The sequence below is a fragment of the Rosa chinensis genome, chromosome 1, assembly GCF_002994745.2.
Source record: "Rosa chinensis cultivar Old Blush chromosome 1, RchiOBHm-V2, whole genome shotgun sequence".
Lineage (NCBI taxonomy): Eukaryota > Viridiplantae > Streptophyta > Magnoliopsida > Rosales > Rosaceae > Rosa > Rosa chinensis.
This window is the reverse complement of record NC_037088.1, coordinates 62,814,535-62,840,872: the sequence shown is the minus strand read 5'-3', so window position 1 is coordinate 62,840,872 and position 26,338 is coordinate 62,814,535. Positions and strand designations below refer to the sequence as shown.

The 26,338-nt window shown below is 39.4% G+C and overlaps 2 protein-coding genes and 1 pseudogene across 2 annotated transcripts; 1 reads left to right on the top strand and 2 right to left on the bottom strand.

The window, feature by feature from the left end:
• Window positions 1-3,222: 3,222 nt before the first annotated feature.
• Window positions 3,223-5,854, bottom strand: LOC112203820 (cytochrome P450 704C1). The gene is made up of 6 exons (XM_024344756.2): window positions 5,404-5,854; window positions 4,849-5,064; window positions 4,449-4,745; window positions 4,030-4,350; window positions 3,713-3,916; window positions 3,223-3,623 (listed from the first exon to the last, which is right to left on the bottom strand). Exons 1-6 carry the CDS (start codon window positions 5,683-5,685, stop codon window positions 3,441-3,443), a joined length of 1,503 nt encoding a protein of 500 aa, XP_024200524.1. The 5' UTR covers window positions 5,686-5,854; the 3' UTR covers window positions 3,223-3,440.
• A 2,474-nt stretch (window positions 5,855-8,328) lies between these two features.
• On the bottom strand, window positions 8,329-10,407 carry LOC112171707 (annotated as a pseudogene).
• Window positions 10,408-22,552: 12,145 nt separating this feature from the next.
• On the top strand, window positions 22,553-25,213 carry LOC112171697. Its single transcript, XM_024308845.1, has one exon. The coding sequence runs from the start codon at window positions 22,553-22,555 to the stop codon at window positions 25,211-25,213; it is 2,661 nt and encodes an 886-aa protein (XP_024164613.1).
• Window positions 25,214-26,338: the final 1,125 nt, after the last annotated feature.

Here is a 26,338-nt window from a genome sequence, read left to right as displayed (position 1 = left end):
TTCGGGTTAGGATTTTGAGGGCGAAGATCTGGGCGATGGCGGTTCTTGCTATGGCTGTGGAGAACTCCGATGGGTTGGGTTTTCCGGTGTGGGAATGATTACTGGTTTTGGGGTTTTGTACTTTTTTGGGTTTTAATTTTGGGGGTAAGGTGGTGGCGGAATAGAGGGTTTGGAGAAGATGGTTGAGGTTTTGGTTTAGGGTTCTTGTGATGAAGCTGAGAGAAGCAATTTGAGGGAGGCGAAATGGGAATCTAGTAGATGGAGAGACAAATAGAAAAAAAAAAAAACAAAACAAAACAAAATAAATAAATAATTAAAAAAAGTGAGGGTAGAATGGACATTTTACCACAAAAAAGTCTGCCACATCAGCGAGTTAACGAAATTTTTGGATGGAGAGTAACGGAATGGACCTATTGGTCCAAAATTGAGAGTACAAGGAGTAAACGTGTGAAATTAGAAAGACATGGACTGAAGTGTTTTTACGTAAAAGTTCAGGGAGTAAACAGTATTTAACCCAAATATATATATATATATAAATAAAATAATAATAGTAATAATAATTTATAAAATAGAGAAAATAAGGTTGTGGACATGTGATGAAGCAATCGCCCAACCTGAAATTAGAGAATTATAAGACTATTGGGATAAGTATGGTTACTCAAATGAGCTGCTAATATCTATTTTACGCTCTACATTAGGGGTTAATGGGTCGGGTCATCTATAAATGGGTCTCTAAAATATTTGCTAGCTGGTAGCTCTCAGTATTATACTGCCAAAAACAACAGCAAAATTCGGAAGGAAAAAGAAAAACAGATTAAAGACTTTAGTCCAAAATAGGAAAATAGAGGGTTGTGGTGAAGCAAGGCCCAATAGAAATGAGAGATACTAATGGGCTAGTATGGTTTACTCAAATGGGCTTCTTATATTAGAAAATTACACACAAATGTCAGTTTGAAACTTAAATTAGTCATAAGGCTACTAAAGTTTTCTTGTACACATAAGGCCACTTGTATCTTTAAATTATTTACACCCTGAAAATTTTACCCCTCGTGGAAGAAAACTAACTCCATGATCTGTCTCTGGTCAAAACAAAAAGAAATTCTCTCTCTCTCTCTCTCTCTCTCTCTCTCTCTCTCTCTCTCTTTCCTCGATCTCTCTTCTTCTTCTCTTCCCTCTGCAATCACTGGAAAGCATCAATTCTGGCCACCATCTCTCATCACCGTCACCATCAATTTAACCACAACACAAATCCGACCAAAGCCCAGCCACCCCTTCTTCGATTAAGGCTCCGGCCACCGCACGCAATCCAAGGCTACAGCGTCGTTGTTCCTCACCTCTAATCGATCTTCGGCCATCCTTTCAATGCACCACCACCACCAATTAGTTCAGAGGAAGCCGGACATCAAAATCTGAAAACCATGTTGCCAAACCGAGGCCCGAAAACCATCCTACGCACCGTCGCCGGAGTCATCAGGTTTGTTCTTCTATCTCCGGCCACGTCTGAGCTTAAGGATCACCATGATTGAAATCAGCGCCTCAATATCTTGCATGGCCCTGTTACTCAGATATCCAATTTCGACTCGAGACGCCTCACGCGCCTCGGCTCCGGCAGCTCCCTTCCTCACCATCTAGCTCTGCTCCGACAACACCCTTCCTCTACCGCCACCATTGCCTCTTCCTCCACCTCACCTGCATCGGAACCCTAAACAAGCACTGATTCTCCGACGACGACGACAAGGCACGCAACCTCTTCATCTCCAATCAAAAATCTCCAACCGGAAAGTCTCTCCGGCTCTTCGACATGGCCTACAGGTCGGGCGACGACTACCACTTCAAGGTCATCTTGATCGGCGATTCCGGCATCGGCAAATCGGATTTGTTGTCCAGGTTCATGCTCAACAAGTTCAACCTCGAGTCTAACTCCACCATCGGCGTCGAGTTTTCCACCCGGAGCATCCATGTCGATGATTAGATCGTTAAGGCCCAGATTTGGGACACCCCTGGCCAAGAAATGTGATAAGCCTTTCAATTCCATTCGTTATTGTCATTGTATTTGTCTTAGTTAGTTTATTTGAATTTAATGAATCAAATCGAGATCTATGACCAAGTCTCAACCTCAATCCTTCTGGTATTTTTGTTGACATTGAATTACAGTTAGAGACTATTATTTGAACTAATTCTACACTCGATTGATGGTATTTTTGTTATGGTAATGAAATTGGATCTTTATGCCTCATTGTTCAATTTTGATGTTATGGTATCTATGTTTCCGAATGGTGTTTTATTCTAGTTTGTGTTTTTATTTTTGTGGTTGAATTCTGGCAATATTTGTCTTGCACTTGTATCATTTCATAAAGAAAGCAAGTGAAGCGGTTTTCAATGTTGGTGAGAGTAGCTTTTGGAGTTGGTAACAGTAGCTATCGGCTTTGGTGAAAGTAGTGTTCTGTTGTCGGTGAGAAGAGTTTTTTATGTTGATGAGAGTATATTTTGTTGTTGGTGAGAGTAACTTTTGGTGGTGATGATTGTAGCTTTTTATGGTTGTGATAGTAGTTTTTTACGTTGGTGAGAGTAGCTTTTGTCGGTGGTGAAAGTAGTATTTTGCGATAGTGATAGTAGTTTTTTGGGTTGGTGAGAGTAGCTTTTGTGATGGTGAGAGTAATTTTTGATACAAGAGTAACTCTCTAATGTTAGTGAGAGTAGCTCGTTGGTGTTGGTAACAGTAACTTTTGTTGTTGGTGAAAGCAGCTTTTGGTGTTAGTGAAAGTAGCTTTTAGTGTTGGTGAAAGTAGCTTTTGCTGTTGGTGAGAGTAGTTTTCTAGTGTTGGTGAAAGTAGCATTTGTTGCTGGTGAGAGTAGCTTTTGGTATTGGTGAGAGTAACTTTTGTTGGTGGGGATAATAGCTTTTCATTTTGGGGAGCATAGGTTTTTTGGTAAGCAGTAGCTTTTATTGTTGGTGATAGTAGCTTTTATTATCTGGCCAAAGGTTGCCGAAAATCTCACCAGAGTAGCTTTTGTTGCTAGCTACAGTAGTTTTTGGTGTTAGTGACAATAGTTTTTGTGGTCGCCGGAGTTGACCGGAGACCTCGACGGAGAGGAGAGAGAGAATGACTATTGATTTTGTACTCTAGTGACATTTATGTAAATATATTGATTTTTAATATCCAAAATATAACACTTTTTTTAATCTAGTAGCCTTATGAGGAAAAAAACTAATTTGTAGGCTTATGGTTAAAAAAACATTTAAAGATGCACTTATATGTAACTACAAGTTGTTGATCTATCAAAGAAACAAGAAACAAAACTATTTGCTTAAAGAAGAGGACTAGCCTCTTTTATTTTCAATTGGAACAACCAATGACGCTTCCTACTACAATAATTAACATTGATAGGCAAGTGAAAAATGTTTGAAACAAAAAAGATAATCTAACTTTCTTGCACGGTCAAACTCTTGGAGAGGCATTAACATGAAAACCTTCATCGATATGGAGGGTGAACATCGTTTTGTAATTGACTGGTTTTTTCTCGTCACTCATCTTGAATTTGTAGCTACCTAAAAGAATAGCAGAAACGATCTTCATCTGCATATAAGCATACTCTTTCCCTACACAAATTCTTGGACCAGCCTGTATAGTGAAAAAATATTATCAAAATTCCGATAATAAAGTGATTTTATCCAAGAAATTAATAAAGACTTATTTTTCTTCATACTCACATTAAAGACTATGAATTTGAAAGCGCTTTCTTCCTTGAAATTTCCATTTTCGTCAAGCCATCTCTCTGGCCGAAACTCTTCTGCATTATCACCCCATAAAAACTTCATCCGGCCCATTGAATAAATTTGGTATACCACCATTTCTCCTTTTTTGACACTAAATCCATCTGGCCAGATATCATCAGAAAAACAAACTTTTGCATCCTAAAACCATAACATCAGACTTATTAATTAAATAAGAAATAATGCAAAACAAATTAAAATCCAGCCTGCATCCTATGAGAGAATTATGACATTTATATAATATGTTAAGTTACCAATGGAACCGTAGGATATAGTCTGAGTGTCTCAGTCAAAGCTGCATGAAGATAGTGCATTTTGCTAAGAGCTTCTTCAGTAAGATTGGCTGCAAGTTCATCAACACTTGAAGTATTATTCAGACCTGTTGCTTCTCTAACTTCCCGTGCAATCTTTTCCTGTATATCGAAATGCTTGCACATCATATAAAAAAACCATGAAAGAGCAGAAGCAGTTGTGTCTTTGCCGGCTGCAATAAAATTTAGGACCATGTCTCTCAAGTACTTTGGATCGGTCTCACTAGTTTCCAAAACGCTTGAGATAAAGTCTCTTTTCTTTAACTGCATGCCATTAACCCTCACTATATCAGTAACATTAGATCAATTAATACTAGATCACTACAATCTAGAACAGAAAGGAATGTAAATATATAACTCACATATAGCTTATCATTTTCTGAATTATGGAATGTTTCAATCTTTCTGTTGATTAATTTGTATATAAAGTGATCCACCACTGCTATATTTTTTCTTAGCACTGCTTCGCTACCAATGTTCAGGAACCGCTTGATCTTCCAGAAGATATCATAAATACGATAAAGGGTAGCTTGGTTTGCATCATCAAAAGCATTGGAAAACCGAATATTTTCTTCATTATTTGTTCCAGACATGGTGCCTAGTTCGATGCCGAGTAGAATCTTGACGATTGAATCCAAGGTTGATTTCATAAACAAGTCCTTCCAACAAAACGAACATCAAGTAAGCTATCTACAAGACAAACAAAATGTACAACGCATAGTGTTGTGTGTGTGTGTCATCTTTGAGACATTGCAAACTCACTTGGATATCCATTGATTCGTCGCAGGTTACAGCTTCATAAATTATGCCAGCAAGTTTTACCCCATTGGTTTTGAAGATTTCACTACTGAAGTCTCTAAGTACTTTGGTTGAGAAGTGAGAGCCTGATGTCTTCCTTTGATGCAGCCATTTGTCCCCATCCACAGCGAAGATTCCATCTCCCATAAGATCGGACAGAATGCTATGCAGGTAAAATCCCTACAAAGAAATGGTTAACACAAGCCAATATGAACCGGCTGGAGAAAACAAAGACATCATCGTCAAACCCATACTTATTGACTGCAAAAAATCGTTGTTTTTCCTTTTTGTAACAACAAATATAGCAGAGTATATGGTCATGGAAAATCGGAGACAAGTCAACAACTACATTACAAATAAGAGTATGCTTGACGAGTCTTTATGTTACCTACATCTCATATTATGAACCACCTATATGACACAATTATTTATTAAATTTTAAAAAAAAATTATTGGACTTTATGTCATATTAGTATATATTAGTACAGAAACATATTCAGTTCAATAACATATGTATACCTTGCCATAGTTTGCAACATTTGTTTTGAGTATGTATTGCACATTTGCAGGATCTACTGTGTAAACAGCATGTTTGAACAAGTCTAGTATCCTGTAAGTTTTGTACTTGCATGCAAGCTCAGCGTGGTAATGATGCAGCCTTGGGAAATTGATGACTTGGTGCAAGACAGATCCGGCAATAGGAGGGTACCTCTTGTTCTTCGCCGGCCAAAAAATAACGGCCAAGAGTATTACAGCTAAACTTATTACTGTGGGTGGTAAAGCAGTGGAAAGAAAATCCATTACACCTATGGGACGATGTTTTTTTTTTTTTTTGATTGATCGAATACTTATGGGACGATGTTGAAGAATATAGATGATCGAAGAACCTCTGCAATCGATGATGATGAAGAGAGAACAAGATACAGCAATTTATATAGTATCAAATGAACGTAGCAGACTGCATGGGAACAGTATCATCAACTGCCATTGTGCCAACTTACACAAAACTTCAAGGCTCCACTCCATTAAAGGAGGAGACACCTAGCTAGTGGACATTGTTTATCTGAATTAGATGTGGTTGAATTATTATAATACGAATTCCAACAACTTACAAGGGTGGGTGGTTATTTGTTGTAAGAAAATACTTTAATACATTAATGTACCAATACATCAAGTAGACTATGTTCAATACAGAGGTAGACTAGTTCGGTATAAGGGTAGACTAACTCCATACATGTCTACCCATGTACTGAGCTAGTCTACCTCTGTATTGAACCTAGTCTGCTTAATGTATCGATACATTAATGTACTGTAGATGATCCCTTGTTGTAGTTCTCCCGCGCAAGGACAATAGTGCTAAATGAATTTCGGCAAAACTAACAGAGTCCGACATCTGCCGTTGTACCTACAAATTCAAGCACTCCATTATAGTTTTGAGATATATATCTTTATATAACACAAACACACATTGATATATATACAGGGCCCTTCTAATGAGGGATCCCTTTTTTTTGTCTTTTCTATGAATAGGGCATTAGACCAACTTTCCGATAATATTTTTGCATCTCAATCGTTCAGTTTTTAGGTCCTAATGTATAGATCACTTCTGTAAATTTTCAGCGAAATCGGTGATCGTTAAGGCATTGAAAATGGTGATTTAAGATTATAAGAATGAACGGTTCAAGTTTGACAGATTTGGTTCGTCCGTTGATTTAATCTAGTCTGATACCTTAACGATCACCAATTTAGCTGAAAATTTACAGAAATAATCTATACATTAAGACCTAAAAGCTGAACGGTTGAAATGTAAAAATATTATCGGAAAGTTGGTCTAATGCCTTATCCCTAGAAAAGACGCACTTCTAGTGAGGGATCCCTTTTTTTTGTCTTTTCCAGGGATAGGGCATTAGACCAACTTTTCGATAATATTTTGCATCTCAACCGTTCAGCTTTTAGGTCCTAATGTGTAGATCACTTCTACAAATTTTCAAACTTGGTGATCGTTAAAGTATCAAACTAGATTAAATCAACGGACGAACCAAATCTGTCAAACTTGAACCGTTCATTCTTATTATCTTAAATCGCCATTTTGAATGCCTTAACGGTCACATATTTTGCTGAAAATTTACAGAAGTGATCTACACATTATGACCTAAAAACTAAATGGTTGAAATGCAAAAATATTATCGGAAAGTTTGTCTAATGCCATGTCCTTAGAAAAGACCAAAAAAATGGATCTCTCACTAGAAAGGCCCTACACACACAGATACACACTGTATATCAACTATGAAGTTGACTGCGTAGAAGAAGATTAATTAGGTTATGAAAAAGATAAATATGACTAGCAGATATCTTTACCCCTGTCGATTTAGACGAAGAAGCGATATTGACTTTCAATAAAGACTAAATTATTTATGCAAGTAAATTGAAATTACACCTTGCATAATTTGTTTATCAGCCTATTAAAAAAAACTTTTAGCAAAAAAGAAAAGAAGAATAGAAAACCCAAACAAGTCGAACTTAATTTTATCATCAAATGTCATCAGTACTCTGTTAACTGACTTAACTCAGCAATTATCTAGCAAATTGAAGACTCCATTAAAGTTGAGGAGATTGATATCTGAAGACTCCATTAGTACGCTGTGCGGAAAATTGAAGACTCCATTAGTACGCTGTTCGGAAAATTGAAGACTCCATTAAAGTTGAGGAGACTGATAACTACTGACTCCATTAGTACGCTGTTCGGAAAATTGAAGACTCCATTAAAGTTGAGGAGACTGATAACTACCTGACATATTTATCATATGAACTCTGAAGTTTGGGCTCAGTTATTCCATCTTCTTGGGCTTGCTCTTTGTCAAGTCCAGTACCCACAAAAAACAAAAAAAAATTCACATCATCTCTGAAGTTGGATGCAAGCTTTTTATTCCTCTACTGTAATTGGATTAACAAAACGATATGGCCGGCCAAGTTTCCATCACATATCTCAAGCCAGCAGATTTAGAGGAATTTAGGAAATTGGCTTATATATGGAGACATGAATGATCAAAGAAGCCAACTTCTCAAGAAAGAAAAATTTTAGTTTCACATCGATCGGGTGGTGTGTTGTTGTAGGTTCCTACGTACAGATCGATCGGGTAGTGTGCAAGTTGTAGTGAACCTCTCACGTGCAGATATATCGATTCAGAATTCAAGAACATCTCTCTATCAAACTCAATCAGGCTAAAGCCTCCTGGACTTCCCGTCTTTCATCGATGACTACTTGATTTTGTTTCATCAGTTAAAGTAGAAACTTGAAACTACAAGCTTTGGAGGGATATTTGTTCACATGTTTTTCATTTAACCATTATGCCCCAGAGGGAGGAAAGGCAACTGCGGAACAATTAATGGTCCAATGAAGCAATGGTCCAGTACAATTAACTAGGGTGAAGCATAGTAACTATACTCGTCGACAGCAGTATCTAAAGTACAATACAATACCACCAACTGGTGACCGCAGTATTATTGCGGCAAGAATAAGTGAAACTTCGAGTGTAAACATACATTTCTAGCATTAGGCAGTGAATGATGTTTAAAGCATCTATCTAACCTCTTCCATGACCCCATCTTGGGGAGGCATGCACATAAAGGCCTCCTTCAATGTGGAGGGTGATCATAGTCTTATAATTTACCACTTACTTCAGCACTCATCTTGAATATGTAGTTGCCTAAAAGAATAGCCGAAAAGATCTTCATCTGTCTATAAGCGAATTCCTTTCCTAGACAGATTCTTGGACCTGCCTGTGAAATCACAAATCATGTTTCTCAGAACTCCAGTAACTTGGCCATTATGTTCCTTTGTGTGTTAACTAATTGTGCTAGATGCGAGTGTTATGTGTATATATTTTTCTTACCTGGAAGGCTGTGAACTTAAAAGGGCTTTCTTGCTCGAAAAGGCCTTTATGGTCGAGCCATCTCTCTGGCCTAAACTCCTCTGCATCATCACCCCACAGAAATTTCATCCTGCCCATGGCCTAAGGTTGGTATGCCACCATATCTCCTTTTTGGACCGTAAATCCATCTGGCCAAGTATCATCAGAAAAGCAAACCTTTGCATCCTGTGAATGACCCCAAATCTTACATATTAACTAGTTAAAAAGCTTATATTACTATTTTAAATCATAACAGCTGATATTGACTGTTATGTTTATCACCTAAAACTTGCATTATGCTTGTACATTGCATTCATGTATTAGATTGTATTAACATGTCATATATTACCACAGGTACTGCAGGGTAGAGTCCGAGTGTCTCAGTCAAAGGTGCATGGAGATATTGCACTTTGTCAAGGGCTTCTTCAGTAAGGCTGGCTGCAACTCTGCAAGTTCATCAATGCTTGAGCTATTAATCAGACTTGTTGCTTCTCTTACTTCTTGCGCAATCTTTTTTTTGTATATGGCGATGCTGGCAGAGCACATAGAGAAACCACGAAAGATTGGTAGCCACTGTGTCTTTTCCGGCAACAATAAAATTGAGGATCATGTCTTCTAAGTACTTTGGATCAGTTTCTCTCAATTCCAAAAGCCTTGAAATAAAGTCTCTTTTCTTTAACTGCCAATTATCCACATGAATAATAATTACAATGAAACAAATTTTAAATTAATTCAATATAGTTATATAGAACAAACAGATGGCCTGGAAGCAACTCACAGTTGACTCATCTTCTGAACTATGGACTGTTTCAAGCTTCTTGTTGATCGGTTTATACACAAATTGATCTCTACCACTTTGATATTATTCCTTAGAACTGCTTCAGATCTAATATTTAAGAACCGTTTTACCTTCCAGAAGGAATCAACATACCGATACAGGGTAATTTCGTTTGCTTCATCAAACGCATTGGAAAACCGGATACCTTCTTCATTTGTTCCACACATGGTGTCTAATTCAATATCAAGTAGAATCTTGATGATTGAATCTAGAGATGATCTCATAAACAAGTCCTTCCAACAAACACCAACATTGATTTATTTATCTTTTCAAACAAACAGCAAAATTAATGTAGCTACAAAAAATAAATTAATAAAAAATGCTATATGATTGCTGAACATTGGAGCTTACTTGGATCTTTATTGCTCAGTCACAGGTTACAGCTTCATAAATTATCCCAGCAAGTTTCACCGCATTGGTTTTGAATATTCCACTGCCGAATACTCTCAGCATATTGGTTGAAAACTCAGAGCTCGATGCCCTCCTTTGTAGGCCCCATCCACAGCAAAGATTCCATCGCCCACAAGATCAGACAAAATGTTGTAGTGATATAATCCCTGCAGCAGGATTTGTCACTTGAATGGCTTATTTCGCTTTTATTTAAAAATTACAACTAGTGCTGTATGTATATATAGTCTTAGCACATTGTATGAACTCAAAATACTGTTCTCATCCCATTGAATGACATAAAAACTATCTAAATATTCCTCTAATAAATTATGAACCATGAAATTTCTCTAATAAATTGAAAATTTTAATTACATGCCTTGCCATAGTTTGCAAAGTTTGTTTTGAGCATGTATTCAACATTTGCTGGATGTGAGGTGTAAACCTCACTTCTGAAAAAGACAAGCAACCTGTAAGTTCTGTATTTGCATGCAAGCTCAGTCATGTAATGGTGCAGCCTAGGGACGTTGATCAATTGGTTTAAGATAGTTCCGGCAACAAGGTGGTATCTCTTTTTCTTCTCATTCAATCTTATGGCATGGGGTCTAATCATAAAGATAGCTAAAACAAATGCTAAACTTAATGCATTGAGAGGTAAAGGAGTTGAAAGAAAATCCATGACAATCAAGGGACAGTTGAAGAACACACTGTGGTGGATTAAAGTTTATTTTAGAAAGAATATGTCGCCACAGGGGAAGGAACACGTGACCGCATAATCAGCTAGTGGAAGATTTTTAGTGTTTGTGTAACTGTCCCCAAGTTAGGTGTCATTGAGAAACAAACAGTTCACATCATTTGTTATAAGTTTATAACTTAGCATAAAAAAAACCCAGACTAGGCGTGGACTCTGCATGCTATAATTGGAAGGAAGACAAATTATTGCAGGCCAGACCTTATCCAGACTATAGCTTTTTTTGAAGAAAAATCAATTTTATAGAAAAGAGATGAACCCAGACTTTTCATTGCACTGAGTCTACTGATAAAATGTAGATATTAATGCAGAGATAAATACCAATAAAGTGCATAAAAATTTCAAAAAAATACTTGAAAGTGCTAAATCACCTAATTAACCATCTCTGTCCAGATTCATTGTATTTTGTAATTGCTTGATCTTAGCTTCCTCTTCATTATGTAATTGCCTAGATTAAAGATCTAATTAGCTAACTCATTGTAATTGCTTAGACTAAGGATCTAGATAGCTTAGACAGAGGATCTAGATAGCTGTAATTTAGTAATCCTTTGTGTATATAATGCTTAGACTAAGGATCTAGATAGCTTAGACAGAGAATCTAGATAGCTGTAATTATATAATCCTTTGTGTATATAATCCTTTGCTTAGACTAAGCAAATACTATAAATCCTTTTATGGTATCAGAGCCAAGATCCTCCTCTGGCTCTTGCTCTTCTCCTTTTTTCTTGCAATCGTCATACTGCTGATTGTTCAACCTCTTTCTCTTCCTCAATCCCACAAATTCTTAGTCTTAGCCCAGTGCTTTCTCTTCCCAATTTCCAAATTTCTTGAAACTGCCACCACGTCTTCTGCTTCCATGACATCCTTCGCTGCATCTTCATCTGTATCCATGCCATCAGTTCCCTCTCAACCTATCTATCATTCTGTCACAGTCAAACTGAATGATGATAATTTTCTGCTTTGGTCTCACCAAATTGAATCCTATCTTCATGGTAACAAACTCTTCAAATTTGTAGATGGGTCATTCCCTTGCCCAGCTCCCTCTTCTTCTGATCATGAGGCATGGTTCTGCGCTGATAAGAATCTTGTCAATACCTTGTCAGCAACTTTGTCTGAGCCCATGCTTGCTTCTGTTGTTGGCTGCAAAACCTCAAAAGCCATTTGGGATCGCATCCAGGACTATTTTACACAGAAGTCTACTGCCAATTCATCTCATTTGCGACGTAAGATTAATGAGCTTTCTCGTGGAACCCGCACCGTTTCTGAGTACCTACAAGAAGCTAAGTCTATTTCAGATCAACTTGCCTCCATTGGTGAACCCGTCTCTAACACTGATCTGGTTCAAGCAGTCTTGAGGGGTCTTGGAGATGAATATGATATGCTGGTCATCGCTCTTGAATCGCATGACACCCTACCTCACTTCTCTACTCTACGGTCTCGCCTTCTCAACCATAAGGCCAAGCACTGCTCATCACTACCACCTTTCTCTATGTTAGCATCCCCCCATACACATTCTCACCAGAACAAGTCTTCCGGGTATCGCCCTCATAATCGGCTTAACAATAGAAATCGTCGGAACAACACCAATGCTTTCAATACTCCTGCAAGGATATCTTCTCCTGGTATCTTAGGAAGCGTTCCTAGCTCAAGTCTGTGTCAACTTTGTCATAGACCAGGTCACTCTGCTCCCACATGCCCCATGATCAACTGCTTTGCTCGTCCACCAGTTCCGAACTCTCTCCATACTGCCTTTGCGGGTTTACAAATTGTTGGGCAACCTCCTTATGACACAGCTTGGTATCCTGACACTGGTGCTTCCACTCATATGACTGGCAACCCAACCTATCTACAACAGCGCCATCCTTATACCGGCTCCGACTCTATTATGCTTGGAACGGGTGATCAACTGCCTATCACCTATACGGGTAACATGTCACTTTCTCTTGGCTCCAACTCATATAGGTTGAATAATGTTTATGTCATTCCCTCCATGCTTAAAAACCTTCTTTCTATTGCCCAATTCTGTACTGATAATCATGTGCTTTGTGCCTTTGACTCTCATCATTTCTATATTTTTGATCGTTCTACGGGTTGTCTTCTGTTTCAGGGCCTATGTAAGAATGGTCTTTACAAACTACCTTCACTTCCGTCCAGTCTACAAGCCTTGTCGGCTTCTCTGCAGTCATCTACTTTATGGCATAGTCGCCTTGGTCACCAGTCTAGTAAGATTATGTCTTACTTAGGCAAAAATAAATTGTTATCTTCCAACTTTAAATTGGACAAAAAATTTTGTAAGGGTTGTGCTTTGGGAAAATCCACACAACTCCCCTTTTCTTCTTCTCATACAATAAATACCGAATCTCCTTTTCAGCTTGTGCATTCTGATGTATGGCAATCACCAATCTCTTCTGCTAAAAATTATAAGTATTATGTTCTATTTACAGATGATTACACAAGGTTTACATGGTTATACTTTATGAAACACAAGTCTGAAGTTCTTGACCACTTCAAGAATTTTTTGTCTTATATTAACAACCAGTTTTCCTCCACCATACAACAATTCCAAAGTGATGGTGGCAAAGAGTATGATAATGTTGCTTTTAAAACTTTTTGTTCCTCCCTTGGTATTCATCATCGTTTTTCTTGTCCCCACCCTCCTCAACAAAATGGCCTTGCTGAACGTAAGCATAGACACATTGTTGACGTCGCTCGAACCCTTCTTGTCACCAGCCATGTTCCTCTCAATTTTTGGGTCGATGCTATGTCAACGGCGGTATATCTTATTAATCGCCTTCCCTCTCCACTTATTCAGTGGTCCTCTCCATACATTCGTCTCTATGGCATTAACCCTTCCTATTCTGAGTTGCGAGTTTTTGGTTGTGCATGTTATCCCCATTTGGGGGCCTATCTGACTAACAAGCTTTTGCCTAGGACTGTTGAGTGTGTTTTCTTAGGCTATAGTCTACAACACAAAGGATACAAGTGTTTGGATCGCACCACTGGTCGTGTTTACATCTCCAGACATGTTCGATTTGATGAGCAATCTTTTCCATTTGCTCAACTCAGATCTTCTTCTGTTTCCACCTCCTCTGAGTGGACTTGCATTCAGGTTACTCCGCCTCTTCCGGCTTCCCAGCCCCCTCCGGCTTCTCAGCCTCATTCGGCTCCCCAGTCCCCTCCGGCTCCACAGCCCTCTCCAGCTCCACAGCCCCCTCCGGCTCCCCAACTTCCTCCGGCTTCCCAGCCCCCTTCTGCTCCACCACCTCATCCGGCTTCACAGCCTCCTCCAGCACCATTACGCACCTATCAACGTCTGCAACCTACTTCACATTCTCCATCTGGCACACACGCTGTCCTACCCTCTCTTCTAGAGCTTTCTTTAGATGATTCCTCCTCAGTTCCAGGTTCTCCTACCGTAGCCATCCATCCCATGGTTACTCGCAAGCGGGATGGCACTCTCACACCTTTCGTCCGCACTGATGGTACTGTTCGATATCCCTTACCCAAGGCTCTTCTAGCTCTCACCAGCTCTTCTCCTGCTGAACCAACTTGTTATACTGACGCTTCTCGTCATCCTGAATGGCGCCAGGCCATGTCTGCAGAGTTTAATGCCCTTCTTAAAAACCACACATGGGTTCTTGTCCCTCCTGATCCGCGACAGCATGTTGTTGGTTGTAAGTGGGTGTTCAAACTCAAGCGCAAGTCTGATGGTTCTATTGAGCGGTACAAAGCCCGTCTTGTTGCTAAGGGTTTTCATCAACAACCTGTTGTTGACTTCGATGAGACCTATAGTCCTGTAGTCCGACATACCACCATCCGGACAGCTCTATCCCTCGCTGTCTCCTTTGGATGGTCCCTCCGTCAGTTGGATGTGAAGAATGCTTTTCTTCATGGTGTTCTTGCTGAAACAGTGTTTATGCATCAACCTCCAGGCTTCGCTGATCCAGCTCGCCCTCATCATGTTTGTCGCCTCAACAAAGCAATATATGGTTTGAAGCAAGCTCCTCGGGCATGGTTTCAGAGGCTCAGTGGCTTCCTACTTCAATTTGGTTTTCTTCAAAGTCAGGCTGATCCATCTCTGTTCATTTTTCGAACCGAGTCTGCCATCATGTTGCTTTTACTGTATGTGGACGACATTATTCTGACTGGGACTCTCTCAGACCAAGTACAGCATGGATCTCCTTCATCGCCACTCCATGACTGCGTGCCAACCTTGTACTACACCGGTTTGTGCTACTTCTCAGTTGTCTCACCTGCAAGGTGATTTGCTGCCTGATGGCACTGAGTATCGGCAAATTGTGGGCACTCTTCAATACTTGACATTCACTCGCCCTGATATTGCCTATGTTGTTCACCATGTTGCTCAATTTATGAGTGCTCCTCGCACCTCTCATCTCATTGCCGCTAAACGTATACTTCGCTATCTGAAAGGGACTCTAGACTTTGGTTTGTCTTTTCGTCGCTCCTCGAGTCCTCTCACTCTTTGTGCTTATTTGGATGCGGATTGGGCTGGATGTCCTGACACTCGACGTTCCACCACAGGTATATGTGTGTTTTTAGGACCTAATCTTATATCTTGGTGTGCCAAGAAGCAACAGGCTGTTTCTCGCTCCTCTGCTGAAGCTGAGTATCGTTCTCTTGCTCATGCTTGTGCTGATACTATTTGGATTTCATATCTCCTCACTGAACTTCAGTTTTCACCTTCTCGACCCATCCTCCTTTTGTGTGACAACCTCAGTACCACTTACATGGCCTCTAATCCAGTCTTTCATGCCCGTACCAAGCATATTGAACTCGATTATCACTACATCCGCCAATGCCTTCTTTCTGGTGCTCATCGCGTTCAATTCACTCCATCTCCAGATCAGATTGCCGATATCTTCACGAAAGGTCTTTCCCGCCAGCGGTTTGATCTTCTACGGTCAAATCTTGTCTCTCCTGGATCGTCAGATTTGCGGGGGAGTGCTAAATCACCTAATTAACCATCTCTGTCCAGATTCATTGTATTTTGTAATTGCTTGATCTTAGCTTCCTCTTCATTATGTAATTGCCTAGATTAAAGATCTAATTAGCTAACTCATTGTAATTGCTTAGACTAAGGATCTAGATAGCTTAGACAGAGGATCTAGATAGCTGTAATTTAGTAATCCTTTGTGTATATAATGCTTTCCTCACAATGAGAAGAATACACAGCAAATACTATAAATCCTTTTAGAAAGCTTAATGTTTTGCGATATAATACCTATCAAATAGGTTCAGTATAAATAAATCTCATGACCATTATCCAAAAATAATAATAATAATAATAATATTAAAGTAAATCCAGAATATGTGTCTGGCCCAAACTCTAGGTTACTTGACCTAGTGGTAATAAGGTTACATTAGAAAGATCTAGATTCTTATTCAATGTACGATTACTTTCCTTGTAAAATTTGGATTCTATGCATTGTAATCCTCTATATAAAGAGACTCCTATTATCAATGAGAATACACAGCAAATTCCTCTCAATTTCAGTTTTTCTACAACACGTTATCAGCACGAAGCCCTAACCCTGAAACCCTAAAATAGTAGCCTTCAAACCCCAGCAACCACTGACCCCCACCTTGAAGCTCTCAATCCCAGGAGCCCAGAACCGCCAGTGGCGTCACCGGAACGGGCCAGAAAAGTACCGAACCAGCCTCCGGAAGATAAAACCAATCCCTGCCTGGTTCGCATCCTCCCACGCCGCCTTCAACCTTCAAACTTGGTCACCATCTACACCTTGATTCCAGGACCTAGGAACCGGAGTCATAATTTCCAGAACCGGACAGATAATCACCGGACAGGCCAGTCAAAGTTGCAACATCACGTCAGACCAGACAGCCCAGTTGCTACATCTGCCCAGTTGGCTGCCTTGCCCACTTCCAGCCTAGCCCAGTCATCGGCCACCACAGCCCCTTACCACCCCTAGCTCGCTTGCAGCCTCCGGCACCGACACAGCAGCTCCGCCTTGAACCAGAAAGAAAGAAAGAAAAACCCAGAAAGGGGAGAAGACGTCTTCGGCCAAGAGGAAGGGAAGAAAGAAAAAGTGGCGGCCCACCAAGTGGGGGGGCCCAGTGCCAGAAAAAGAAAAAAAACAGAAAGCTTGTGGCCCACTTCAGAAGAAGAAGAGGAAAAAAAAAGGGCCCCGCGACCCACGTGCTCCCAAAAAAAAGAAGAAAGAAAAGGGCAAGAAGCCCACGCCACGGAAGAAGAAAGAAAGAAAAAAAAGGGGTAGAAAGCGTGCCCAAAAGAAGAAAAAGAAAGAGAAAAAAAAAAGGAAGTCGAAGTCAACTTTTGGTCAAAACCCAGAAGAAGAAAAAAAAGGTATTTTTTCTTTTAGTTTAACTCTTTTGCTTTCGTAATTTCAATTTCTCTTCTTTTCTCGGGGACTTGCAAACTCCCTTCTTCTACCCCCCCCCCCTTTCTTTTCATCATAGGGGAGACCTAATTAAGCCAAACCACTACTACAAAAACTGCATCACACAACACCTATCAGACAAGAGATTAAAAACTGACTGTCGTCTGATAACGTGAACTCCATTGCACAACGCTGTTAATGAAGTTCTGTTGTGGGAATACTACCAAATTGTGAACTTTTTCTTCAGATTTCTATCACACAACACAATTATGCATGTTCCGTTATCTAAATGACACAAAATTTATCGGTAGATATCCCACCATCACTTAACTCAAAATTCCCTCCGAAGACAAGTTCACCAATTATATCACGCAACAGAATTATGCATGTTCTGTTGTGTGAATGTTGCAAGCTACAACTATACATTGTTCTGTTGTGTGAATGTTGCAAGCTACAACAGTATAGTTGTCTATGTTGTATGACTAGAATCGAGTGCCAAATTTTGCGCCAAATTTTGGCTAGACGCCAATGTTGTAAAAATTTGACACCTTCTACTAAGTATACCTAGTGTATGATATAAAATATGATACAACAGATTGTAAGTATTCTATTGTCTGAAGGCTCAAATCGATTTGAAATCCTCCCACCAAACCTAGGCAGTGGCAAATTTCCCTTGTTCTTTTGACAAATATCGTTTATGTATACTCTCGTACAACAGTTTTTTAATTGCTCCATTGTGGCATGGGAGGAACAAAGTATACCACCACAATCAGAAAAAAGAAAAGAAAAGAAAGATAAGACCTTAACCTATCCTTTCCCCTCTCTCTCAGTAAAAACTCTAAGCCTAAGCCCCTCTTGACAAAAGCTATTCTTGGTCCCAAACTCCCAGCTCCTTTTTTTCTCCCCAGAAATCCAAATCCCCTTCCTCGCTGCCCTTTGTTGCTTCTATTCTTTCTCCCTAAAATACAAATCCTCTTGGGCAACGGAGGAGATAGAGTGCCCCAGATCCCCTTTATCTCTCCTCCTCGCCTTCAAACTAGGGTTAATTGAAGATATGCAGAAGGCGAAGGTGAGAAAGACGACGAAGGTGAACGTGTTGTGCTGCTTCTACGAGGCCTTGCTATCCTGGGCTTGCGAGGAGAAAGTCCACGCCACCACAAGCTCGCCGACGAGAATTGCGCAGACGTACATGGACGACATCAAGGCAATCCTCGACCGCAAGGAACACTACCTCAACGTCAACATCTCCTATCTCCACTTCTTTGGCGACCTCGGCTATAGGTCAGTTCACTTTTCTCTACTACTCTAGCTTAATAGCTTCAATTTGTTCTAGGTTTTCTGGCAAATCCTAATTTGATTTTCAATTTGGGAATTTCAAATTCAGGATTCTTAGAAATCTGAGTGATTCAAGCGTTTAATGATGCGGCCACGAAGGTCGCTAGCAAGATAGATCCTAAGTACTTAAAGGTCGCTAGCAAGCGTTTCGATTTAGGAATTTGGAATTCAAGATTTCTGGCAAATCCGAATGTAAGTCTCTCTCTCTCTCTCTCTCTCTCTCTCTCTCTCTCTCTCTCTCTCTCTTCCTTTCCCTCTCATGTTCTTCTTGCTCTTCTTCTTCTGCTAATTGTTGCAGAGATAGTTGAAGGTGATGGATCAGATTGAGAAATAAGTGATTAGGGAAGTATCAATGGAGGTATCGAATGAATTGAAAACCCTAATTAATGCTCAGGATTTGGATTCTTTCAAACAACTGCAGCACCTCATGTATTGTTCTCTCTCCGCTCACTGTGCTTAAAGTATTGATCTTTGTTTGTTTCTCTGTCATATTGGTCATTAAAATTCTCTAATGAAGTTGTAATTGTCATGAATTAGCAATAGTATAACTGATATCTATTTTTTTTGTTTTGTATTTTCCATCAGATATTATAACTGATGCTCATGACTTATCTGATGAGAGAAGGTACATTGGTTAGCCAACAAAGTAGTCTAAGCCATCAAGGTCCTCCCATTTTGCCTACTCAAAATCACGGTTGGTGCAATAGTGTTCTTTAAGTTTCTTTCATAAACTCATAAATTTGTAATCCTTTCTAACTTTGCAATCGTTAATTTACCAGAGGGGTTTGACAAATGCTTCTGGAGGTGTTGGCCAATTCATTGAGTTAAAGCTTCATGAATCCTTAATAGCTATGTCCAGTTTTGAAATTAATATTTAACTTAGATGATCTGTATGCAGCCTTGTAGTTTTGTTCTATTATTCATAATAATAGATGACTTGGTATACACTTCTTAAATGTGATCACTTGGAATTTATATGCTAAAAGAAAGAGAACTTGAAATTTTGTATTAGAAAAGTTTAAAAGGACTTGTATAGTGCCAGCTGCCAACTAAGTAATTTAAGGGCTTCGTCAATTATTTTTTAAGCACTATAAAGCAAAAGATGGAAGCAATCATGGGACCTTTAGGGTGTTTGCTTACGATCGACCATGACTATTGGCATGTATGTTTTCTTGTATTAGATTTTCACTCCGCCTGAGATAATAACAAGCCCTAGGATTGATTTGTTATGATAATAGACCCTAGAAATATGTAATTTTGTTGTGATTTGATTTGGATTGACTGGTGATTAGGTTTGGCGAACAAGGAAGACTGTGAGTATTCAGCCTATAAGCAAAGGCTAGTCACTAAGACCAGGAATCAGAACAAGCCGGCCAATCTGGTTCACAAGTCTATCATGAGGAAGGAGTTTCCTCGCATGGCCAAGGCTGTTACCAATCAGGTACCGTATATTTGATTTATGATTCACTGCTCTATAGATGCATATTTGTTATTGTCTAGAATGAAATGAATGCTAATAACAATACCGAATGTGATGCATTTAGTTTTCTAATCTACACATACTAAGGAGTTGCGACTATATTGCACCTTACTAGTAGTAATGAGTAAATGGCCATCGAGTCTTGGGACCATAACAGGAACCTTCCATTAGAGGTTAATCTTTGTTCTAGGTAGGTTTCAAATGACCTTGTGCTGGATGAGATGAGTTTTCATAGCCTTCTCTTAGTTGGATTGTAATTTTTTGGTTTAGTCTAGGTATAAGTTTTGTAGTAGTATAAATTGCTGACCATAGTTCTTGCTTTGTATCGGGTTCTCTTTCAGATATATTTGCTGACTATATTTGGTTTTGTGATAGGAGCATAAAATGCTATGAATTTATAGTTCAAACCTCTATACTTTTGCTTAGTTTATTCCTTAAAAAGATCAATTTAACTTTGTTATTTTCTTAGGTACTTTGAGAAGCAGTTAAGGAGAAAAGAGAGCTATTGTGGGACAATCAAGGCACTTCACATGAAGTAGTGATGCAAAGGATGGATTATGATGATTCAGTTGGTCCTAAAACTCAAGAGAAGATGGAGAAAGTTGCCGTGCAAAACAGTTGCAGAGAAGCAGAGAACAGAGTACAAGAGTCTGCCTTATTTTCTTCTGTTTTGGGAAGCTGTTTTGAAGAACCTTCGAGTGGAATTATGAAGGAAGGCCTGGAACTATTTGAAGATCACATGTTCTACTATAACTGAAGGCAAAGAGTTGGTCCAGAATGATAAAAAGGAAGCCGGAGACTGTGCTCAAAGTTGGTTCCTCGAGAAGACTGTTTCCATCAGCTTTTCAGGAAGCTTTTTCAAGGACTTTTATACTGGACTTAAGGGATGATAATCATGAATTTATCTGCCCAGAATTTAAGAATGTATGTTGTATAGCAGTTTAGAATCAAGAATCATCCAGAAAGGTGGTGTAATGAAGAAGTTACGATGCTACAAAGATGATCAGAGGATAAGGAAAATCTGGAATTTCTGACAAGTCTTTATGCGAAGCATTTTCAAGACCGTTGTTGGGCCACGTTTCAAGACGTTTTCTGGAAGGTTTTTGCACGGTTTTGAAGGGTGACATCAGATGTATTATGTCGCAGAATATCACCTTCGAATCTGCTGGGAATCCTTGTCAAACATGGAGAGGGAAATCAGTCCTAGTTGAGAAAGGAAAGTGAATTAAAGGCTATATTTTCTGAAGATATTCTTGGCAGATTTTGGGACGAATTTTATTGGATTTTTGCTGCATTATACTTATCAAGAGACTATTAGAAAGACTTAAGGAAGGTTCAGAAGATTGTGTGGCAGCCAAGCAAGTGGAGTTGGAGAAGAATAAGGAGAACTCAACCCGGTTTTGAAGAAAAAAGTTAGGGGTTTGTAAACAATAAAAGAGGAGGCTTCTAGGCGTCAAAAATAGACGACACCATACATATTTCACGCCTAAAAACACCCTAGCCTCTTCACTCTCTTTTTCTGCGACTTTGCCCTTTTATTTTCAATATGTTACTGTGTGTTTACCTTAGAACAATGAGTAGCTAAATACTTTTGTGTTAGGGGCTAGTTTGAAGCCCTAAACTATGGTTCAAGTTTCATAATAAAATTCTATGTTTTAGTTACTTTGTCGATGAGATTGTTCTTTGGTTCTGAATTAGATGAGTCTTTTATATGTATGTTTTATGTGGTTGCAAACATATAGGATATGCATGTAATTGGTGCTAGGTTAAATAGCAATTCACCTAATAGTTTTGTGATTTTAACCGAAGTAGTAAAACCTCTCGCCTAGGTGTGTACCAAAGATGAGGAATGCAACTAGACACGCTTGTTGTACTAGTTTGTACACTTAGATTGACATCCTTCCATATGTGCTTAATGCTTTAGAACTTGCTAAATGTAGGAGCTGCTTGTGATCTCTATGTTGCATGTTTTCAAAAGGTTCTAATAACGGCGCTTGTTCTTGTTAGAACATTATAGGGAAGTAATATAAGGTACTTAGCTTGCTTCTAGCTTTGTAACTTGGTCAATCTCTCTCTCATGACTTAGTAATAAACATAGGAAGAAAAATTGGAACTTGGATTGTGTTTAGTGGTGGATAACGAACTCCTAACTGCTCATCATCATATTCACAAACTCTACTTTAGTTTCATCTTTTGTTCTTACTTTATTTTCAGCAAAATTAATCAACAATCCCCCTAATTGTGTTTTTAGATTTGTTTTATTATAGTTTCCAGTTTTCTTTGTTTTCTAGGTTACATAAATTGAAGGTGAACCCTTGATCCTTGGCGTAGAACGATCCCTTACTTTCACTACTACAACTTGACAACAAAAAGGGTTTTAAATTGTGTGCTATTTTTAGCAGAGCAATTTTTGGCGCCGTGTCGCCGGGGATCGAATTTTGCCTTTATTTTTATGTTTTTGTGTTTTTTTTTTCTTTTAGTTTTTACAATTAGTTTTGAATTTCTTTTCAATTTCTTTTTCTTTTCAGCTTCTTGTTGAACTAATTTGCGTCTCTTTTCTCTCATTGAAGGAAGTTTCACTAGTGGATGCATACAAGGAACAACCCAAAAGGGGAGTTAGTGCCTTTGAATACTGAGTTAGAGAAGCTAGTACGAGAAAACAGAAGGTTGAAAAGAGAAGAACAAGCTGCTCAAGAAGAGGCCGAACCCATCATCCCCTGTTTCGTTTTTCAAATGTCGGACGACGAAGACAATCGGCAGCCGCTGCCACCACCACCAAGAAGGACCATTAGGGAGCTCTCAACGTCCCTCATAGCTGGAGGTATTCCATCATGCATTCGTTACCCTCAACCAGCTGAAGGAAAGACAGGGAATTTTGAGCTTAGGACTGGTTTTCTCCACAAGCTGCCCACTTTTCACGGGTTACCTAATGAAGATCCTAATTTGCATCTCCAAGAATTCCAATTTATTTGCTCAAGCATGACACCAGAGAATGCAGATGAGAATATCATGAAGATGAAGGCTTTTCCGTTTTCTCTTACAGACAAGGCCAAGACATGGTTGTATAGGCTTCCAAATGGCTATATAACCTCATGGGATATCATGCACAAGACATTCTTGGAGAAGTATTTCCCCACTTCAAAAATTATTGCATTGAGGAAGCAAATTACTGGAATTCAGCAAGGCATGGACGAGTCTTATTCCGAATACTTTGAGAGGTTTCAAACCTTGCTTACTCAATGTCCTCAGCATGGTTTGAGTGAGGATAGTTTGTTGACAGCATTCTATGATGGCCTCATACCCATAGAGAGAGATATATTGGATGCAGCAGCTGGAGGATCATTTATGGACAAGTACAATGAGGATGGAATGAAGCTCATAGCAGATCGTGCATTGAATGCACAACAATTCAATAATACCTCAAGACGTGTTCAAACTTTCTCTTCAAAAGGAGGTAACGATTCTGAAATTAAAGCTCAATTATCAAATCTAACCTCTATGTTATCTCAGGTCTTGGGTAACAAGAAGCAAGGAGCTATGGCTTGTGGTGTGTGCTCAATGGAAGGCCACCATACTGATCGTTGCCCTCAATTATATGAGGAAGAAGAGGTACAAGTTGTGGGAAATTTTCAGCAAGGAGGACAACATGTAAAGAATGATCCATATGCATATTATCCTGGCTCAAGAAATCACCCAAATTTTCGATGGAGTAACAATGATAATGTATTGGGCCCTTTTCAAGCATCTCAAGGGAACAACCATACACCTCCAGGGTTCACTCAACGTCCTCAAGGGGGATTTACACATAGCTCTGCGCCACATCAAGCTTCTAGTTCTTCATTGACTCCAATCTTGGATAAGTACGACAAGATGTTCGAAGCTTTGACATCCTCTACTCAACAACTCATTCAATCACAGCAAAATCAAGGGAAGGAAATTTCAGACCTTAAGAAACAAGTGGGAGAATGTGTCAACAAGTTGAATCAGTTGCATGATCAAGGAAAACTTCCAAGCAACACGATACCAAATCCAAGAGGAGGGTTTGAGTCCGCCAAAGTAGTAACAACACGAAGTGGAAGAGTACTCAGTGACGTCCCTAAGGCACAGAAGAAGGACAAAAGTGTTTCTGACCCTTCTGAGATTGAAACTGAACTTGCAATCCCAGACCCAGCGACTACGAGGATTGAAGACTCATTGCAATCCCCAACGAAACCAGAAACCAAAGGTAAAATTCCTAACTCTTCAATTCCGGTTCCTACTAATCCTCTTTCTTCTTGTCTACCTTTTCCAAGTAGATTTGCTCATTCAAAGGAAGAAGAAGACAAGGGGGATGTTTTGGATATTCTCCGGAAAGTTCAAGTCAACATTCCTCTCTTGGATATCATAAAACAAGTGCCAAAGTACGCCAAATTCTTGAAGGACTTATGCACCAAGAAGAGGAAGTTCAAGGGGAATGAAGTAGTAGCTCTTAGTGAGGAGGTGTCAAGTATTCTTCAACAAAAGCTTCCACCTAAGCTCAAGGACCCGGGACAATTCACCATTCCATGCACAATTGGTGTAAAGAGGTTTGATAAGGCTTTACTAGATTTAGGAGCTTCTATAAATTTAATGCCTTTCTCTGTGTTTTCAAATCTTAATTTAGGTACACTAAAGAAGACCTCTGTGGTGATTGAGCTTGCGGATCGCTCATCTATTCATCCTTTAGGAGTAATTGAAGATGTCTTAGTAAGGGTGGATGGATTGGTCTTGCCTGCTGACTTCTTTGTGATTGACATGGAGGAGACGTCAAGTCCCACATCATTGCCTTTAATTTTAGGGCGTCCCTTCATGGCAACTGCTCACACGAACATCAATGTCTACAAGGGAACGTTGACTATGGAAGTCCTTGGAGAAAGGGTAACGTTTCAAGTCTTTGAGCATAATGACATCACGAAAGGAATGGTGGGGCGTGAGGACAAGGAATTAAGAGAAGAAGTCCGATTTCTGAGGGGTTGGAAGGGGCATAAAGTGAAGGAAAAACACTCTCTGAAGAACTTGAATAAAGAAAATAAAGGTAATTTTAATTCTGATTTTCATTTACCTTTAGCTAATTGTAAGAGTGTTCTTGTTGATAGGGCTCACTTAGGAAATCCAACGCCACAAGAGGTATGTTCAATAACAGATGACCCACCAGATTCAACCAAGCACTCATACACAAAGGCAATGGCGAGGTTGTTTGATAAGGCTTCACGTGGAGCCTTTGGATGATCCATAGAGGATACCGTCTGGCTGAAAGACGTTAACTCAAGCGCTTGTTGGGAGGCAACCCAATCTTTTACCTTTTTCTGTCTATTTGCATTCATATTTTGTTCAATTTGATGTGTTTAGTGTGTGTTCAGGTCGGATAGGAAGGAAAAGTGAAGGAAAGACTCGTAGCTGTACGCGAAACAGAGTCCAGGTCGCACAGTCAGTCTACTTTAGACTGCTGCCGTTTTTCGCTCAGATGGAACCGGAGGATGTACCATACATGAATGGAAAGATCTTTGAGTCTAGTTTCTGTAGGTTTTTACAGAACTGGATTCGGAGTTGATATGCGTTCCCAGTTCCAGTTTGAATGCAGTAAGGTCAGCTCAGGAAAACAGAAAATTGTGCAGTTGTGTCACAGAAAAAAAGAAAAAGAAAAAAAAACTGGGCATATTTCCGTGGATGAAAAGAGGAGTTCTTTACATGGACTCACAGCTCTATATGTATACTACCTTAAGGCCGAAAATCTCGTCCATTGGACCAGTGATGCTCCCGGAATAAAGGCTTGGAGTTAGAAGGTGTTCCACATATGCACAGAGAGTTCGCAATGTCCACTTTCACTTCCAAGTGGTATCATCGTCATCTGACGCTGCATAGAAAAATTATGGGACCTAAAACATGGGCTGCCGACACAAACTTAAGGTTTCCGAAGATGCAACAAGACTTCACATGGAGCTTACGTTAGGAAGTCAAGACCTTATGGTCTTGAGGTTGGGGTCTTTTGTTGTCATCTCCAAAGGTCGTGAGCATTGGGAGGTCTACATGGGGGAGCTTTTCTGAACTTTTTCTCCTTACCACCTTTTGTTTTGTTAGCCTTTCTCTATGCTTTTGTTATTCATTGCATGCTCTATTTGCCATACATTGAGGGCAATGTATGATTTAAGTGTGGGGGAGGGATTTATGTCTTGTGTGTGTCTTTGTGTTTGAAAAAAAAAAAAAAAAAAAAATTTTGCTTTTAGTTTTTTTGAGTTTTAGTTGCCTTTCAACTGTCAGGGATGAACTTATATCTCTGAAATTATGGATAAAAGAGGATCACAATATTGAGATGATGTCAAAATAATTCTTTGGTTAATTACGATATCTATAAAG

Excerpts from the sequence above, each read along its gene's own strand:
- LOC112203820 (XM_024344756.2), bottom strand. The coding sequence starts at position 5,685 with ATGGATTTTCTTTCCACTGCTTTACCACCCACAGTAATAAGTTTAGCT. Across the intron at positions 5,065-5,403 it reads ATGTTGCAAACTATGGCAAG|GGATTTTACCTGCATAGCAT; the intron begins GTATACATATGT and ends ATTTCTTTGTAG. Across the intron at positions 3,624-3,712 it reads TCAAATTCATAGTCTTTAAT|GCTGGTCCAAGAATTTGTGT; the intron begins GTGAGTATGAAG and ends TTCACTATACAG.
- LOC112171697 (XM_024308845.1), top strand. The coding sequence starts at position 22,553 with ATGCATACAAGGAACAACCCAAAAGGGGAGTTAGTGCCTTTGAATACT.